Source organism: Boleophthalmus pectinirostris, unplaced genomic scaffold (genome assembly GCF_026225935.1).
Source record: "Boleophthalmus pectinirostris isolate CB_2022bp ecotype Guang Dong unplaced genomic scaffold, ASM2622593v1 HiC_scaffold_5, whole genome shotgun sequence".
Taxonomy (NCBI): Eukaryota; Metazoa; Chordata; class Actinopteri; order Gobiiformes; family Gobiidae; genus Boleophthalmus; species Boleophthalmus pectinirostris.
The window spans coordinates 39,857,040-39,876,348 of NW_026571404.1; the positions used below are offsets into that span (position 1 = coordinate 39,857,040).

The 19,309-nt window shown below is 42.1% G+C and overlaps 1 protein-coding gene across 1 annotated transcript in view; it reads left to right on the forward strand.

The window, feature by feature from the left end:
• atrnl1a (attractin-like 1a) overlaps positions 1-19,309 on the forward strand; it is a 499,802-nt gene that overhangs the window by 436,522 nt on the left and 43,971 nt on the right. Inside the window, exon 31 of the mRNA XM_055162865.1 lies at positions 9,292-9,313. Coding sequence (XP_055018840.1) covers positions 9,292-9,313 — 22 coding nt within the window. The remainder of the gene's footprint in view (positions 1-9,291; positions 9,314-19,309) is intronic.

Consider the following 19,309-nt stretch of genomic DNA (forward strand, 5'->3'; position numbering starts at 1 on the left):
AACTGTGTTTGTAGATGATCATGTCAGGAAACGCACATGGACAGTCCCTCTTCTGTCTGTAACTAAAGCCCTGCAGCAGATTCAACTATTGGGGGCCACTGTTTTTTTTTGTCTGAAAATATGTGGTTCTGTTCTCATCCATTATTTTATGTTCTAAATCATGAGATGTCAAAGTTAAGATACTCAGGAGTATTTTTAAAAGCCAGTCACAGTGATATGTACGGCCAAATGTTGGAATGGACATTATTCTTATCTTATTTAATCATCGCACATCTAAAACACTTTAAACAAACAACCATAGTTTTTCTGTATCTCATTGTAAACCTTCTGTTTCTCTGCTCGGCTAACAGTCCCCCCAGAGAGTCCCCTCTCCCCCCCGCCCTCCCCCCGCCTCCCCCCACCCTCCCCCCGCTGTGCAGGTGCATAGTCTGCTGTATAATGGAGCATAAGGAGTCTGTGGAGAGCTGTGTACAACTATGTACCTGCACAATACTCAACAACCAGCAACACAACACACACCACTGTACACACACACACACACACACACACACACACACACACACACACAGGCCCGTACAGAGACAGTTATGGCTGTGCTGCGTTCACGTGCACACAGGAGACTGGGGAAAGGCCCACTCTCACACAGATGAATGCAGTAAATAAGAGGGTGGTGCGTTCAGGGGCGGGTTGGACATGACAGCAGAGCCAGGCCCAGTGGGCACCAGCAGTGCAACCAAACGGGTATAAGATGTTATATACACAAATCTAAGCAAACAGTGTTTCATTTTCATTTCTTATAGTGTTTTGTTTTGCCCCAGAACGATACTTTAAAAGGAACTTAAAGCCCCTGTACCTGAATTTTATTTATTTATCTGAGCAAAATGTGTCTTGCCCCAGTACAGATAGATATTGTACACACAGCTCTTGAGGTCAAAATAAGTCCGCAGTGTAGACTAATGTCTGCATCTAATTATAAATAGTTTTATTGTTTGAGAAAGTGCAGTATTTAATTACTTATGTTCAAAATGCCTTTTTGCCTTTTTACCCCCATTTTCAGTTCCACTGGTACACACCCACAGCGTGCAGCGCTCTGTCTGATGACGTTTACGCCGACGCCGGCTCCCACTGGACACTGCATTTCTCTAATGCACTAAAAGATTTAAAGTGACTGTTATTTGGAATAGTGTGAATATCTAAGATGATTGTTCTTCAAACTGGTGTGACATGAACCCTGTGGTGTTCAAGGTCTCACACTGGACATCAGTGAAGTTGCATTTGTGTCCTGTGTCTTAGTGATTATGTTTTTTGTTTTATTATGGTAAAAAAACTAAAACAAAAAACAAAAACAGACTTATTCAACTGACCCTTTTTTCTTTATTGCAAAATGGACTTTCCAGAGCTTTTAACCGTGTCATAGTTGTTTCCTCACCATGTCCTCATGTTTGAGTGATCTTTAATGGCTTCTGTTTGAAATGTCTCTGTCTCTGCTCCATCGCTCCTCAAAGCATGTGCATGCTCACCCATTCTTTTAATCCTCCTCTTTTTTCTCCTTATTTCTTCTCTCTCTTTGGTGCGATTTTAGAACAACTCAAATCAAAGATTGATTTGAATGAGCAGGTTCTTTTTTCTGTGATGCTGACATGTTACTCTTACATCACTGAATAAAAGCTCTGTGTGTTTTTGGAGCGTTCTTTGGCTGGAGTTTGTGTTGGTTTGGTTGGAGTTCACACTACGACTCTCTCTACGTGCACAAACACACATGAACCAATATTTGACCATCTGAGTCCCTGAACCAAAAGAATCTGACAGAAGATCTTTACAAACATTGGGCCTCATTCATGAAAGGTTCTTATGAACAAGTGTGTACTTAAGGCCTTCTTACAGACATTTTTGGCATCCACAGAACTTTTCCTTCACTGAAAATGTTCTTCTGGTAGAACAAATCCTATGAACAGTCAGGAGCACTTGTAGGAACAAAAATTTTACTTTTTAAGAATATTACTACTCTGATAATGCAACTAAAAATTCTAATTCCTCCACGATTGTAAGTGATATATTTTCTTAAATTATTTCCTATAAACATATGACTGTGTGATCTAATAACATTTATGAGGCGTTTGTCTCCAGGCTGCAGTGAACCTCAGTCTGTCCCAGCCCCAGTGTCTCCATATGGACCTCTGTCACAGCCCTGAGCCTGATCACTGTGCTGAAGTCAACACCCCGTGACCAGAGCGCCCTCTTATGCACCCCAGCCCCCCTCCCTCGCTATTTACCACAGATCAGCGATAGCGGAAAGCACAATAAATATGATAAAAACACCCGCTTCTTTCAATTCAAGTTCATAACTTAAATCTTACTCTGAGTGTCTTCATGTGAATTTGAAATTTCAGCTGAAGCTGTAAAACAGTCGTAGTCTGTAGACGCTCAGATACAGATTCATTTGTATGTATGTAAATTCACTTTAAATGAGCGTGGAGGTGAGTGTTTGTGATTTCGGCGCAACTCTCACTTGGGGAGGAATTTTGTAAGAACACTTGAATCTGGCACAGAGTTCTCTCAGCATCTTCTAAAAGTTCTGAACATTATTTAAGGAAAGATTCATGGATGAGGCCCAGTGTCTTCAAAATGTCATGTTCAGGTGCTTTCCTCACCTCTCCTCCAGAGTCAGTGCTAGTGCTGCAGAGGCTGCACTAGCACTGACTCTGGACTGGTGCAGGTGCAGGATATATACATGTATATCCTCTTCTTTTACATGTTCATGTTTTGGAGCAGGGTTGGATATAGTTTATATTCTGTTATCATCATTTTACTGCATGTATCAGGGTCAACGTTTGTGGATTTACTTCTTTATTGTTTCTGACTTTACAAACTGCTGCTGTGTTCTTGAGCAAGACACTTCAGCTATTTCTCTTACAGAGGAATGTGCTAATGTGACTGTGACGGAGCGCCTGTGTTGCCCCGTCATCTCCCGACTGGCGCGTCTGCATCTGGCCAAAGAGCACAACTCTTCCTTCCCTCCCCGTCTAGCGGAGCCAAGCTCTGATAGTCTGGTTTATGCAGGAAGCTCGTGTGTCTCGCGGTCCTGTTTTTTCCCCAACATCTGAACGGTTTCCCGGCTCGTACGTTCGAGGTGCACACTCGACGCCGATGCCGCTTTCTTACCTGCAGCAGCCTCTGCACCGTTCTTGGGTTCGGGGCCAAACCGAGGCACTTCCTGGTTGTGCTTTAAATAGCACATAGTGGCGCGCTCCAGGGGGACATGTGATCATGGACTCAACCATTGTGGTCTATTTGGGGTCATTTGTGGTTTTTGAAGTTGTTTAATGGAACAATGTTAACCTTATGAGGAGGAGTACTTACTCAACAGAGTACTTCCTGTTTGGGCCAAAACACAATCACTTTAACTATAACTATACAACTGAAATTTTAACACAATTTCCTTTGCAAACCACTAAATACCAGCCTAATGTTGTGTAACACTAACTAACCCTGAAGTTCAGACCTTTACAAATGTGTTATGAAATGTCCCTGTGTGTCAGATGCCCTCCCTGTGTCCCTGTGGGGTCTTATTGTGTGTAAGTTTAGAGCTTGACAGACATGTCCTGAATGTTCGGGGTTCTTGTATTAGTGCAGCAGATTTCTTCTCTCAAATCCTATGAAAACATACACTTCAAATGTAATCACAAGAATAATACTCGTTCTGTGCACATTCAGCTCAGGCTCATGTGCACATGTGTTCAGTGTTGGTGTTCGCGGTGTCCTGAACAGGAGGCTTCAGATCGTGTCGTGGATGAGTGTGCTGGGTGTTTGAGACAGAGTGTGCATGAGCCTGGAGCAGCACAGATCTGTGTGATTAGATGAGTATCTCCATGTCAGGCCCTCCTCGTATCAGAGCTCTGTCACACTGTTTCTTATGCTTATTAAACACATGCATGAGAGGACGGATCTGGGAGATAAAGCTATTATTCTTTCCAGGAGCGTGAAATGTGTCTTTATGTTCATTTATTGGAAAAAAAAAAAAAAAAAAAGAACATCAGGTTTGCAGCAACTACAGGCTGAAGCTCCACAGTTAGACACAAGCTCCCTACATAGTGTCTGCACCCGTGTAACCCTCCATCATCCAGGGAGGAAACAGAACAAGAAAACTATTGTTTCATGACATCACAAGGTGGAACAGAGCATTTTGAACTTTGGAGATGAAGAGGATTTCTCAGTGAATAAAACAAAACACTAGTCCAGGTCTGTTTCTGAGCTTTGGAACATGGAACATAAGAGCTCATAAGAGTCAGTTTTGTGCAAGAGAGGATCTTTCATTTTTACTTGAAATATACTGATTTTGAATTCTATTTAGATTATTGAGATATTAAAGGTTTTCTGATCTCTGTTCTAATGTTGTTTCCTCATCACAAACAGATCTGGACTTGTGTTTTGTTTCATTCACACAAGTTTAACACACAAACTCTGCACATTTAAGATGAGTTCCTCTCTCTGTTCCACCTTGTGATGTCATGTGCTCCACTGTGTTTTTTAAATTCCATACACTAAGGGGAAGAGCTACACATGAGAATTAGGCCAAAACATGTTAATACATTACACTGTTTTCAGTGAGTGTAGCATTTCAGAACAATAAAAGGTAACATGGTGATGTGTGTAAAGCATTACAGGTAAAACAACACAACCACACACACAACATCCCGTCAAAATGTCACACTGTCAAGTTTTTAGGAGTAATTGTTGATCAAAAACCAACCTGGAAATATCATACCCAACATGTTTGTAGAAAAATGATGAAATCCATTGTTTAAATGTGTCATGCCTGATGACATGATATTATAGTTTAATCTGTCCTTATATCATGTATTGTAACATGGTTCTACATGTAAGACAAACATCAACAAGCATTATTAATACAAAAGAAATGTTTTAGAATTATGAATTATTCACACAGATTGTCCTCATCTGCTCCTCTGTTCAGAAAATACAATATTCTGACAGTATTTCATGTCACATATGTTGTATTTGTCTGTTCGTGTGTAAGTCTGTGCATTTGTCAAAAGTTTTACTCTGATCTTTTGGCTTTTTTTTTTTTTTTTTTTCAATGACTCTTCAGATGTTCACACCTAAACTATGAGGCACTGCAGAGATTTTGATTTTCCCTTGTGCAGAACTTCCACAAATCACAGAAGACTTGAGTTCAGAGGCCGACCCTCTGGAATAATCGAACCCAGACTCTCAAAATGATTTCCTCATTGGACGATTTTAAAAGACAATTAAAACAAACATTGATTAATAAATTAATCTTTATACATTTACTTTGATAAGTATAAACAAAAGTGGCACAATGAAATTTGATGTAAACCAAACTTAAGAACATATATCTTAATTAAAGACCCTGAACTTGAGCAGAGGTCAGAGGTCAGTATGTGCCCAGCTGAGGTGTGGGACTCTGCCTCTGGAGACGAGACGCTTCCACTCAGTCCCAGAGGAGGAGTGCACATGTGTCTGTGTGACTTAAAGGACACTGAAAATGAAATGCATTTTCTATTTTACTGTCTGCTGACTCTGTATCATGAGCTGCTCTGTCAGTTATGTTTTAATGTGTCTTACTGTTTGTTGCTGTGTCTGATGAGGAGAGACTGAAGTATCTGTTTAAATGTAATGTTTTCAGGTTGGCTCAGTTTATGTTGAAAGCCTGGGACCTCTGTAAAAGGACACTTTATGTTTGATGTGTGATCTGTCTGCTTATTGCTTATCTAAACTAAAAGTGTAATGATATTTCATATTTGGACTCCTGAAAGTCAACTTCCCTGTTCATGGCTGTTGTTCATAGATGAAGTGATCTTATAAGACTGAAAAGTTCTTCTCATTCTTCCCTGCACCGTCATTTTCTTTTACTTCGACCTGTTTGAAATGTTGTTTTTACTCTATGTGCAAATCAAATCTAAAACAATTATCCCTCTTTAAGAACATTTGCAAGTCACAATGTCAGCTGTCTCCAGTGTGCACCTGTCCTGCAGAATGTGCACCTGTCAGACCCAGACTGTAGCACGTGTAGAGATGAGATTACAGTGAGGTCAAAGGTCATCCGACTGTCTCCCTTAAGGACTTGAACTTTGACCCTTGTGTCTGGTTCCGCATCTCGTCCGCTCAATATCTCCAGACTCACCCACACACAAAATGTCTATAAGAGCTGGAACAGTGCACCTGCAGGGCTCGCTCTCTCTCTTCTCTCTCTCTCTCTCTCTCTCTCTCTCCTTCTCTCTCTCCTTCTCTCTCTCCTTCTCTCTCTCTCTCTCTCTCTCTCCTTCTCTCTCTCTCTCTCTCTCTCTCTCTCTCTCTCTCTCTCTCTCTCTCTCTCTCTCTCTCTCTCTCTCTCTCTCTCTCTCTCTCTCTCTCTCTCTCTCTCTCTCTCTTCTCTCTCTCCTTCTCTCTCTCTCTCTCTCTCTCTCCTCTCTCTCTTCTCTCCTCCTCTCTCTCTCTTCTCTCTCTCTCTCTCTCTCTCTTCTCTCTCTCTCTCTCTCTCTCTCCTTCTCTCTCTCTTCTCTCTCTCTCTCTCTCTCTTCTCTCTCTCTCTCTCTCTCTCTCCTCTCTCTCTCCTTCTCTCTCTCTCTCTTCTCTCTCTCTCTTCTCTCTCTCTCTCTCCTCTCTCTCTCTCTCTCTCTCTCTCTCTCTCTCTCTCTCTCTCTCCTCTCTCTCTCTCTCTCTCTCTCTCTCTCTCTCCTTCTCTCTCTTTCTCTCTCTCTTCTCTCTCTCTCTCTCTCTCTCTCTCTCTCTCTCTCTCTTCTCTCTCTCTCCTTCTCTCTCTTCTTCTCTCTCCTTCTCTCTCTCTCTCTCCTTCTCTCTCCTTCTGTCTCTCCTGTAAGTCTTTCTTTTCCTGAGAAGTCAAAGTTCAAACCCAATAAACTCCGCCCGCCCGCCCTCCTCCCACGGGCCGGGGCGTTCTTCCAGGATACATTTTTCCGATCGTTTTTGATGAAATGACGGCGGAAGAGAAGAGAGGAGAGCAGCGCTGCCAACAAGCCAATCCCTCCATCCCTCTGTCAGCAGAATCAGGCCTGGCACTAAAGAGCACTTCACATTTAAAAAAGAAAACACAAAACAGACGGAGAGAGCAGAGAGGAGAGCAGAGGAGAGGAGGAAAGAGGAGAGAGAAGGACGACAAGAGAGAAAGGAAGAGGGAGTGGGAGAGAGGAGGAGAAAAGAGAGACAGAAAAGGGACTGAGAGGAGAGAGCAAAAGAGGAGAGAGAGAGAAAGGAAGAGAGAGAGTGAAAGGAGAGGGGGAGAGGGAGAGAGAGAAGAGAGTGAGTGAGAGAGAGAGTAAGAGAGGAAGAGAAGATAGGGAAAGCGAGGGAAAGGAGAGAGTGAGAAGGAAAGAGGAGAGAGTGATTGAGAAAAATGAGGAGAGAAAGAGGAGAAGAGAATGAGAGATAGAGGAGAGAGTGAGAAGGAAGCAGAAGTGAGAGAATGAGAGAGAGAAAGATGGCAGGAGGAGAGAGAGAGTGTGATAGCGAGTGAGCAGAGAGAGAGAGAGAGAGAGAGAGTGAGCTGACGAGGCGTTCAAAGACAACAGGACAACACCACCTGAGGACAATGGAATCTATCAAACTACTTTTAGTATATTTTAGTGGAGATAATAAAAAAAGAGTTTGTGCTCGCGTGCTCTGTAGGTTTAATCTTTAACACCTGTGGATCGCGCTATGATCATTTGGACATTTAAATCACAATATTGACCTAAAACAACTTCATAAAAGAAAGAAGAGCGCTGACTGAGCAAACTAACCCAGTGCTGGGACAGGACAGTGACTGTTCTCTGTCCTCCTCTCGTCTCGTGCAGTGAGGAGTCTTGGACTGACTGTGACTCTGTTCAAACTGGACGAGCACATTAACTCTGTGATAAAGTCCAGCTTCTTTCAGTTGAGTCTTTGCTAAATGAAAAGCTGACCCCCCAAAGGCAGATTTCCAAAAAGTTTGATCCATGCGTTTGTAACATCACGCCCACTGTTGGGCAAGTTACTTTAAAACTGTAATGTGTTATTTATGACTTATTACTGTCATTTCAGAGTAATTTGTTACATTACAATATTACTGCATTTAAAATGTAAGACATTACATTACTGTTGCTCTCACCAAAATAACTGCGAAGATTCTGAACTTTTGCGGCATATATGGACTGAACCTGGACTAAATCATAACGGAACCAGGACTATAACAGGACTAACCTAGGACTGATTCTAGGACTGAAGAGGAGGACTAAACCAGGACTGAACTAGGACTAAAACAGGACTCACTGTAGGGACGGGCTCAAAGGTGACCGCAGGAGAAAGGAGCGGCTCTGCTCCGCACCTCACGGAGGTAAGAGTGACTGTTGCCTGATCACGCTTTATGGACACCCTGTTGTGGAGGCTCGCGGTCCTGATTTCAGCAGCTATTTGCGTGTACCCGACCCGGTGCAAGACTCTCCTACAGCGCGTAACTTCCCCCTTCCTTCAGCGTGTTTTGTGTGATGGTTACATCTTCCTCTGTCTTTTGGGTGCCAGCACAGCAGTCTTTGTCGGTGCAGAACGTTTCATCGACATTGTGGGTTTTGTCGGGGGGAAAACTTGCAAACATACAACACTTCAGAATCACACTGATACAGATCCAACATTTATGTACATTTGTCAAGCTGAACACATGCTGTACTGTACAGGAGACACGAGTCCATCAGCCAATCAGGACGCAGCGGGAGGGACACAATACATGTTCATACACTGTAAAAACAAAAAGCATGTAAAATTGCACACAAAAAAAAAATAAAAAAACAGCGAAACAGCAAGAGCACAAAAGATGAACCACGATAGAGCGATAGATGACTGTAAACCAGGTCTAAACCAGAACTGACCCAGGTCTAAACAGCGTGGAGTTGTGTGTCGGTCTTTTCGCCTGTGGTTACCTGAAGATCTACGCAGACGCTTCTCCAGTGTTTCACCACTGCTGATATCGAGGTGATTTTAGTGAATTTGTTTGAAGAAAAACCCACCACTTCAATCCAGGTTAAAAAAGCATTGAAACGTGCGTTACTCACATTTGTACCGAGTAAAAAAAAAAAAAAAAAAATATATATATATATATATATATATATATATATATATATATATATATATATATTTTTTTTTCCTGTAATGCCGTGACATTACTGTGTTACAGCAAAAAGCAATGCATTATAGTAATTGGTTACTTTTATAACGCATTACTCCCAACACTGATCACGCCTGGACTATTGCAGGTCTTTGTATGTGGGTCTGGACCAGGCTCCTGCAGCAGCAACAACACGTCCAGAACACTGCAGCTCGTCTGTGACAAAGACCAAGAAACGAGACCACATCACTGTGCTGTGTGACCTGCACTGGCTCCCAGTGCAATTTAAAATGTTATTAATTGTGTTCAAATGTTTGCTCTCTATGGGTCCAGTCTGTCTGAGGGAGTCACTGCAGCCCTGTCCTCCACCCAGACCTGCTCCTGTCAGTCGTACCCAAAACATGGCTCGAGGTGAGAGGTGGCAGACTCTTTTGTGACTGTGGAACAGCCTTCCTCTTCCTGTCAGATCCTCTCAGTCTGTAAAACAGTTTAAGATGAGACTAAACACTCACCTCTTCTCCTGCATTTAGTACGAGCTGTTCAGGTTATCCTTGTGTTTTTATTGTAGTCTTCACATGTTTTCTGTATATCTGTACACTATCTTCAAAAGATTTAGAACACAACACTTTTTCTTGTTTCAAGTTTTTACTGTTTCTAAACTTTTGATTCATGTGTGTCGACTTTTGTCAGATATAACAGGTGAACACACTCGTGGCTTGTTCTTTCTACAATAGAAATCAAATATTGTTCAGAAAGTTCTTCCCGAGTCTGTTGCAGAAGTTTCCATAAATGTGTGGCACTTGTAGGTTGCTTCACTCTTCTGTCCAGTTCATCCCAAACCAGGTCAATGGGGTTTAAGTCTGGACACTCCAGGTTTTTAAACTTTACCATCTTGTTCTTTTTTCCTGAGGAAGTTTTGACAGAGCCTGGAATTGTGTTTTGTTCTTTTGTCATAATTTCAAGCTCTTCATTGGACTGGAGTTCTAAAACTTTTGTCCGGTAGTGTATGGAACTGTTTCTTCTGTTTTGTTGACTTTTATGTGAAACATTTTGGTCAGCTGAAGTTGTTTTAAATGTGCTATAGAAATAAACTAGAACAGAACTGAATTGATTTCTGTGCTAGAAAACAAAGTGCTGCATGTTGTGACTCCTTCTATGGAGAGCTGCTGTTCTTCTCATTAGATACAAGTACAGAGCGTTGGATTCTTTGTCGATTGTCATGCAGAGCAGCACTGTGTGATGTTTGTCATTTGGCCACAGGGTCACAGGTTCAGGTCTCGCCTGAAGCATGTGCTGTTGCTGTAAAGTTTAGCTGAATATGATATTGCAGCGCTCTTAAAGATACAGTTTGTAACTTTTTTTTAATCAAAAAAGATGGCACTGAAAAACTCACAGCATAAACGATCTATGTCCGTGGAGAATGCCTGAAGTATGGCATTAATTTTCTATTTCCATGGAATTATCCAGGTGATGTGACAGCTCCAGAAAGTGACATGACAAGTGAACATTTAAAACAGAGATGCAGTGTGAAGAATAAGAATCTGCTGAAGGTGTATTGACTTTAAAGGCCCATATTATGCTTTTTTGATCTATGTTCTAATGTTGTTTCCTCATCACAAACAGACCTAGAGTTGTGTTTTGTTTCATTAACACACAAACTCTGCACATTTAGACTGAGTTTTCTTTCTAACAGAAAACACTGTGTGATGTCACGTGGTAATACAGGAAGTGCTGGAGCAGAGCATTTTGAGCTTTGAAGACACACTCATGTTTGAGATGGATTAGTCAAACATGTGAATGAAACAAAACAAACTCCAGGGTGTTATTCCATCAACGTGGCTTAACAAATCCAGGCTTATCCTGAAACCCTGATCTGAATCTAGCTCCATTTTTAGCTTAAGCCTCAACTGGTTCCATGACAGAAATAAACCTGAGTTTGACCAAAGCTAAAGTCAGGCCTGGAGTTTAAGATGCACTTTGTGTTTGCGGTGACCAGAGCAACGGAGCAATGACATCACAGAAAATGGGCCAAAAAATAAAAATGTGATGTTTTTAATGATCTGATTAAACGAGAGAGGAGCCACAGCACACGGACAAGAGTTTAATATGGGACTCCTCTCCTGTTCTGTGTGTGTGTGTGAAGTGTGTGTGCGCTGGTGCAGTGTGTGTGCGCGTGTGTGCAGTGTGTGTGTGTGTGTGTGTGCAGTGTGTGTGTGTGCGTGTGTGTGTGCAGTGTGTGTGTGTGTGTGTGTGTGTGTGCAGTGTGTGTGTGTGTGTGTGTGTGTGTGTGTGTGTGTGTGTGTGTGTGTGTGTGTGTGTGCTGGTGCAGTGTGTGAAGTGTGTGTGCACTGGTGCAGTGTGTAGTGTGTGTGTGTGTGTGTGTGTGTGTGTGTGTGTGTTAGTGTGTAGTGTGTGTGTGTGTGTGTGTGTGTGTGTGTGTGTGTGCTGGTGCAGTGTGTAGTGTGTAGTGTGTGTGTGTGTGTGTGTGTGTGTGTGTGTGTGTGTGTGTGTGTGTGTGTGTGCAGTGTGTGTGTGTGTGTGTGTGTAGTGTGTGTGTGTGTGTGTGTGTGTGTGTGTGTGTGTGCTGTGTGTGTGTGCAGTGTGTAGTGTGTGTGTGTAGTGTGTGTGTGTGTGTGTGTGTGTGTGTGTGTGTGTGTGTGTGTGTGTGTGTGTCAGTGTGTAGTGTGTGTGTGTTGGTGCAGTGTGTAGTGTGTGTGTGTGTGTGTGTGTGTGTAGTGTGTAGTGTGTGTGTGTGTGTGTGTGTGTGTGTGCTGGTGCAGTGTGTAGTGTGTGTGTGTGTGTGTGTGTGTGTGCAGTGTGTAGTGTGTGTAGTGTGTGTGTGTGTGTGTGTGTGTGTGTGTGTGTGTGTGTGTGTGTGTGTGTGTGTGTGTGTGCAGTGTGTAGTGTGTGTGAGTGTGTAGTGTGTGTGTGTGTGTGTGTGTGTGTGTGTGTGTGTGTGTGTGTGTGGAGTGTGTGTGTGTGTGTGTGTGTGTGTGTGTGTGCAGTGTGTAGTGTGTGTTCTGGTGACAAACTCAAGCGTGCACAGTGTTCGTGGAGCTGTCAGGACAAAGCTGTGGCCGGGCTCTCCCTCTGCTCCCGCGCCTCCTGCTGTGTGCTGTGGTGGAGGTAAAGAAGGAGAACAGAAAATGAAATCAAATGATGTAACTCCGACAGGTCCATGAGCAATTATTTCACCAGACTCAACAATAAAAGCTCTGTACATAATGACATTACCGATGCATTGTTCCCGGATTTGCTCGCCATTTTTAGATTTTTTGTCTTTTCAATTTATTAGAATTTGGCAAAACTGAGACTTTATCAGCCCATTACATTTACATTTACATTTACAAAGATGAATCAAGTACTATCTGCAAATATGTTTAAAACTATGGAAAACGAGACTGAAATATTTACATAAATTTTCTTTATTTACTTTTGATTATACTGAAATAGGAAAAACACATCCTTAGTGTGAACGGGCTCGCATCTGCACAAACCTGACTCTTACTTGAGCTTAAGTAGGGCCTCCTGCTGCTTGTTTCCATGGCAATGTGGTTCCTTTGGCTGTAATATTCCACAGTATGGCTTAAAACTAATCTATCTCCATGGACAATGTTTTGAAGTATGGGTTTAAGTTTCTATTTCCATGATGTGCCACCTCCAGAAAATTATATGGTCTTACTTTTACATTTCGATCTGTTTGTGCTCAGGTGAATTGAAGATTGAAATGGATTGAATTGACGAAGTCTTTATTTGTCCTGGTAAAATTACTCGCCGCAGTATTTCTTGGTATCAGATCTAAACATTCCAGATATCGGCCATCACTGCCAACACTTTTTGAGTTTTTCCTTTGACCATTCAACTTATATTTGGATGACTTTTTCTGGTCTTTTACTGACAATAATCTGCAGAGCCAAAACAAATGAAATATTTAGAACAACAATATTTTACATCACATCCTGAGGCATTACAATACAACATGTAAAAGAAAAAAAAATGATAGAAAAGATGTTTCAGTGACCATCTGGAAGTCATCATCTGTCTCCTTCTAGATGGTCAGCTGAAACATCTCCATTTACAGACCACACTGTCCAGATGAAACATTTACTACCAAGGATCTTTCCTGGACTAATGAGGGACTAGATCCACACATTTCTGTTGACATGACCTTTCACTAACCTGGCTCCACAAAGACTGTGGAGTCCTTCTTTGGTCCAGGACCGGCCGAGAAAGTTTCATTGTAAAATGGCTTCTGGATGAAACCAAATGTCTTGATCTTAAAAAGTCCAGAAGTCCAGAGGACCACCAAAGGAACTTCCTCTACACTGGCTCCAAAAATGAGAAATTGATCAGATTTTTGGTGCATGTAAAGGTGGTCAGTGAAACAGAACTGACCAATGATACATGGGCTTTTCAGAGCCCTTATAGAACGGCTTAAGTCCTGTATATAATAATAGTACTAGTTTAGACCTAGTCCTGTTTTGGTCTGGGTCAGTCCTGGTTCAGTCCACATTTGGTTTAGTCTTGGTGTAGTCCCAGTTTATTCCTGGTGTGGTGTATTTAGTTTCATAAGGTGGTCAGAGGTGTAAACATACACACATTCTAATTATACATTTGATTATAAGATTGTTACATTTGAATGCATTTTAATCATGTGCATTAGCACTAGTCATGAACAACAGCTAAACTAAAATCAAATATAATGTTTGTATGTGTTATGGACGCACAAATCAGAACAAATGCTCCATGCACTTTATCACTTATGGATGTTATTTTTCATCATTAAAAGACGTGCACATGTTGAATATGTAAAGATTTAAATGAAACTATCACACTGCATGTGTGTTCTGTATGTCCCTGAGTATGAACATAATAATGTAGAATTATAGGTACGGTTGAACTATTAGACTAAGAGTCTGTGCCAATGAACCATGAATGAAGAACAGCTTTCAGAAAGAAGTATAAGCCCCGCCCACTCTGTCATTCTCACAATTTCTATCATGTCTCTGATTGGATAAAACTGTCTGTCCCCGGCAGGTGTGTCCTTGTGTTTTTTTTTTTTTTTTTAAGGTCTTAAATGAGGTAAAATGGATTTTTGTGAGCTTTGTTGGTGTTGTTTCATTCACACATGTTTGAGTAACACTTTATTATTATTATCAGTCTGTCACCATCTCCAAAGTTTAAAATGCTCTGTTCCACCTTGTGATGTCATGAAACATCAGTGTTCAAGTTACCAGCTTCTTTTCCTTTTAGTTCAGTAGAGACTGGAGATTGTAAAGCTGTTTTTACTCCACAGTACAGTGCCGGTGCTAGCTATTTTGCAGCAGCTCATTTTGAAAGTAGAGGACCCTGAGGGTCTCATCAAAAACGTAGGCCACTTTACTCCAAGATTCAAATGAGCCCATTATTTATTAGAACATTTCGAGCATGGTTGGTGGGCCGTCTCTGTTACTGTGGTGAGTAAAAGTTGTTCTCCCTAGAATAATGAAATCAGTGATTAAGTCAAGTACAGGCTATTTCGTTTTAGAAACATTAAAGAGAGGGTCATTTACTTCTATGGAGCATTAACACATAACACATTTAAATCACCATGTTAGTCACAAGTCACTCCCCCTTCAGAGCACTACCACAACACAACCATCTGACCAATGAAACTACTGCACATCACATCAGGTTTGTGAAGTTGTGGTGTGTTGTTTTGTTTATAGAGAAGTGTCGTGTGGAGCATGAGTGATGTAGGCTTGTGGGCGGAGCCTTGCACAGAAATGTTGAAATTTACAGCTAACCAAAAGAGGGTTAGAATAGGGCCCTGGAAAGATTGCTAGATTAGTCAAACATGCGGGAATGACATCAGGTTTTTGATGAGGGAACAAAGTTATAACATGGCAGAAAGCTCCAAAAAGTCAACTCTGCATCATACCCTCTCTTTAAATAAATAAACAGGTAGGTTGGATGAAGTAAAAGTACATAGAGTGACGGTATTGAGCAGTAAGAGCAGTGCAGTAAGAGTAGTGCAGTAAGAGTAGTGCAGTAAGAGCAGTGCAGTAAGAAGTAGAGTGCAGTAGTAGAGTGCAGTAAGAGCAGTGCAGTAAGAGTAGCAGTAAGTAGTAGCAGTAGCAGTAAGAGTAGTGCAGTAAGAGTAGTGCAGTAAGAGTAGTGCAGTAAGAGTAGTGCAGTAAGAGTAATGCAGTAAGAGTAGTGCAGTAAGAGTAGTGCAGTAAGAGTAGTGCAGTAAGAGTAATGCAGTAAGAGTAGTGCAGTAAGTAAGAGTAGTGCAGTAAGAGTAGTGCAGTAAGAGTAATGCAGTAAGAGTAGTGCAGTAAGAGTAGTGCAGTAAGAGTAGTGCAGTAAGAGAGTAAGTGCAGTAAGAGTAGAGTAGTGCAGTAAGAGTAGTTGCAGTAAGAGTAGTGCAGTAAGAGTAGTGCAGTAAGAGTAATGCAGTAAGAGTAGTAAGCAGTAAGAGTAGTGCAGTAAGAGTAGTGCAGTAAGAGTAGTGCAGTAAGAGTAGTGCAGTAAGAGTAAGAGTGCAGTAGAGTAGTGCAGTAGAGTAGTGCAGTAAGAGCAGTAGAGTAAGAGTAGTGCAGTAAGAGTAGTAGTGCAGTAAGAGTAGTGCAGTAAGAGTAGTGCAGTAAGAGTAATGCAGTAAGAGTAGTGCAGTAAGAGTAGTGCAGTAAGAGTAGTGCAGTAAGAGTAGTGCAGTAAGAGTAATGCAGTAAGAGTAGTGCAGTAAGAGTAGTGCAGTAAGAGTAGTGCAGTAAGAGTAGCAGTAAGAGTGCAGTAAGAGCAGTGCAGTAAGAGCAGTAGTAATAGTAATGCAGTAAGAGTAGTGCAGTAAGAGTAGTGCAGTAGTAGTGCAGTAGTGCAGTAATAGCAGTAAGAGTAGTGCAGTAAGAGTAGTAAGAGTATGCAGTAAGAGTAGTGCAGTAAGAGTAGTGCAGTAAGAGTAGCAGTAAGAGTAGTGCAGTAAGAGTAGCAGTAAGAGTAGTGCAGTAAGAGTAGCAGTAAGAGTAGTGCAGTAAGAGTAGTGCAGTAAGAGTAGTGCAGTAAGAGCAGTAAGAGTAGTGCAGTGCAGTAAGAGTAGTGCAGTAAGAGTAGTGCAGTAAGAGTAGTGCAGTAAGAGTAGTGCAGTAAGAGTAGTGCAGTAAGAGTAGTGCAGTAAGAGTAGTCAGTAAGAGTAGTAGTAAGTAGAGTAGTGCAGTAAGAGTAGTGCAGTAAGTAGTAAGCAGTAAGAGTAGTGCAGTAAGTAGAGTAATGCAGTAAGAGTAGTGCAGTAAGAGCAGTAAGCAGTAAGAGTAGTGCAGTAAGAGTAGTGCAGTAAGAGTAGTGCAGTAAGAAGTAGTGCAGTAAGCAGTAGTGCAGTAAGTAGTAGCAGTAAGAGTAGTGCAGTAAGAGTAAGTAAGCAGTAAGAGTAGTGCAGTAAGAGTAGTGCAGTAGTAGTAGCAGTAAGAGTAGTGTAGAGTAGTGCAGTAAGAGTAGAGTAGTGCAGTAAGAGTAGTGCAGTAGAGTAGTGCAGTAAGAGTAGTGCAGTAAGATAAGAGTAGAGCAGTAAGAGTAGTGCAGTAGTAGAGTAGAGTAAGCAGTAATGCAGTAGTAAGAGTAGTGCAGTAAGAGTAGTGCAGTAAGAGCAGTAAGAGTAAGTAAGAGTAGTGCAGTAAGAGTAGTGCAGTAAGTAAGTAGCAGTATAGAGTAAGAGTAGTAGTAAGAGTAGTGCAGTAGAGTAGTGCAGTAAGAGTAGTGCAGTAAGAGTAGTGCAGTAAGAGTAGTGCAGTAAGAGTAGTGCAGTAAGAGTAGTGCAGTAAGAGTAGTGCAGTAAGAGTAGTGCAGTAAGAGTAAGTAGAGTAGTGCAGTATAGAGTAGCAGTAAGAGTAGTGCAGTAAGAGTAGTGCAGTAAGAGTAGTGCAGTAGAGTAGTGCAGTAAGAGTAGTGCAGTAAGTAGTGCAGTAAGCAGTAAGAGTAGCAGTAAGCAGTAAGAGTAGCAGTAAGAGTAGTGCAGTAAGAGTAGTGCAGTAAGAGTACAGTAAGAGTAGTGCAGTAAGAGTAGTGCAGTAAGAGTAGTGCAGTAAGAGTAGTGCAGTAAGAGTAGTGCAGTAAGAGTAGTGCAGTAAGAGTAGTGCAGTAAGAGTAGTGCAGTAAGAGTAGTGCAGTAAGAGTAGTGCAGTAAGAGTAGTGCAGTAATAGTAATGCAGTAAGAGTAGTGCAGTAATAGGCTTACAGCAGAGAGGATCAGAGGTCAGGTAGAGTTTCTTTTGTTCTGGGATATAGAAGCATTTTCACAGATCCACTTTCAGCAGATTCATTACACACATATACATTACACTTTCGATGGACTTTGTATCTATAACATCATAATACTGAAACATTTACTGTACAACAGTGATACACACAAGTATCCTTTTGTCCAGCTGAAGCACCTGTGTCTGTTATTCAACCTTTTTACATCAACACTTTGGTTTTCAATGAAAGTACAATGATTATATGCAGTATGTACGCACAAAAAGTATAATAGAAAATACTGACATCATTTTCTAAGCAATTTCAAGTACTACATGACATCACACAGGACTGTCCTGATTACAGACAGGTGTCTCTGATTCAAACACCTGGCTGCAGGGGCCGAGTTTGAAGTGTGGATACCTGTTGAATCAATCACACTGACCCTTATACCTCCAGACCCCGCCCCCTCCTCCCCCTCACCTCTCTCCTTTAGTCCTCTAGGCCCGCCCCTCCTCCTCCCCCTCACTCTCTCCTTTAGTCCTCTGGATCCTGCCCAGTTTAGCTGCTCTGTTTGAACTGTAATTATGGGCAGAGTTGATGTGTTTAGTGCCACTTTAAGAGAGTTGGCTGTCGTGCCCCGTCACCAGAGTGTACCCGTGTGGAGTCCTCTGTCTCTCTCTCGCCTCTCTTAAACAGCTGCACTATCTGTAGTTATAGACGAGAGCGTGACTCAGTGTTGTGTCTGCTCCATCTGGACCAGGACACACTCTGCTAATCACCCCACATACCCCCATATATGTGCCAGTATGTGTGTGTGTGTGTGTGTGTTTGTGTGTGTGTGTGTGAGAGGGTGTGTGCGTGTGTGTGTTTGTGTGTGTGTGTGTGTGTGTGTGTGTGAGAGGGTGTGTGTGTGTGTGTGTGGTTGTGTGTGTATTCAATGCAGTCCTCACAAAGCTGGGAAAGCGAGCGTAAGTGTGTTTGCATATGTGTTGATTTGCTGACAGCAGAGTAAACACAGGAGCTTCTAATTAGTCTGCAGAGCGTTGCTTTAAACACACACACACCCCTACACACACACACACACACACTCACAGACACACAGAGGGAAGCATGTGTGCAAATGTGCTCCGCAACACAGAACTTGTTCAAACCAAAATTGTTTTAAAATCTGTCAGGAGTTTTTATTATTTATTTTCATTATTTTATTCAAATATAAATGAAGATAAAGTGTAATTCCAACAACCAAGAAAACTTTAGTTTCTCCTGGTCCCTCCCTCCTGTCACCTGTCAGCAGTGGTGTAGTGGGGATTTTTTTAAGTGGGGGTACGCGATTTGTGACGTCATTAACGCCATTAATGCCATTCATTATCACCTACAGAACAGACATCACAGACTAAAACACATGTGCCCAAGACAGAACCAGGACTAAACCAGGACAAATCTTGGACTTGAGAGAGAGATAGAGAATGGAGCAGGGTGTCCACAAAGTGCAATAGGGCAACGGCTGCGCTGAGCCCTTTGTGGTGCAGAGCTCTGTGCCGGCTCTTTCTCCTGCGGTCACTCGACAGTCTACGCGGGGCGCAGCTCCAGCCCGTCCCCATACTCAGTCCTGGTTTAGTCCTGTTTTAGTCCTGTTTTAGACCTGGTTCAGTCCTGGTTTAGTCCCAGTTTAGTCCCGTTTTAGTCCTGTTTTAGTCCTGTTTTAGTTTCATTTTAGACCTGGGTTAGTCCCGGTTTAGTCCCGGTTTAGTCCAGGTTTAGTCCCGGTTCAATCCCGGTTCAGTCCTGGTTCAGTTCTGGTTTAGTCCTCGTTCAGTCCTGGTCCCTCAGGTCTCAGGTCTCTGTAGAACAGTAGTGCAGATATCATGAGTCTATGCAGGCTGTTTTCACCGTTGCCAGTTACTTCGGTTTGACATTTAACTTGTAGCTATTTTATATTTGTTATTTTTTATATCTCACGACAGGAGAAGTGGGTGG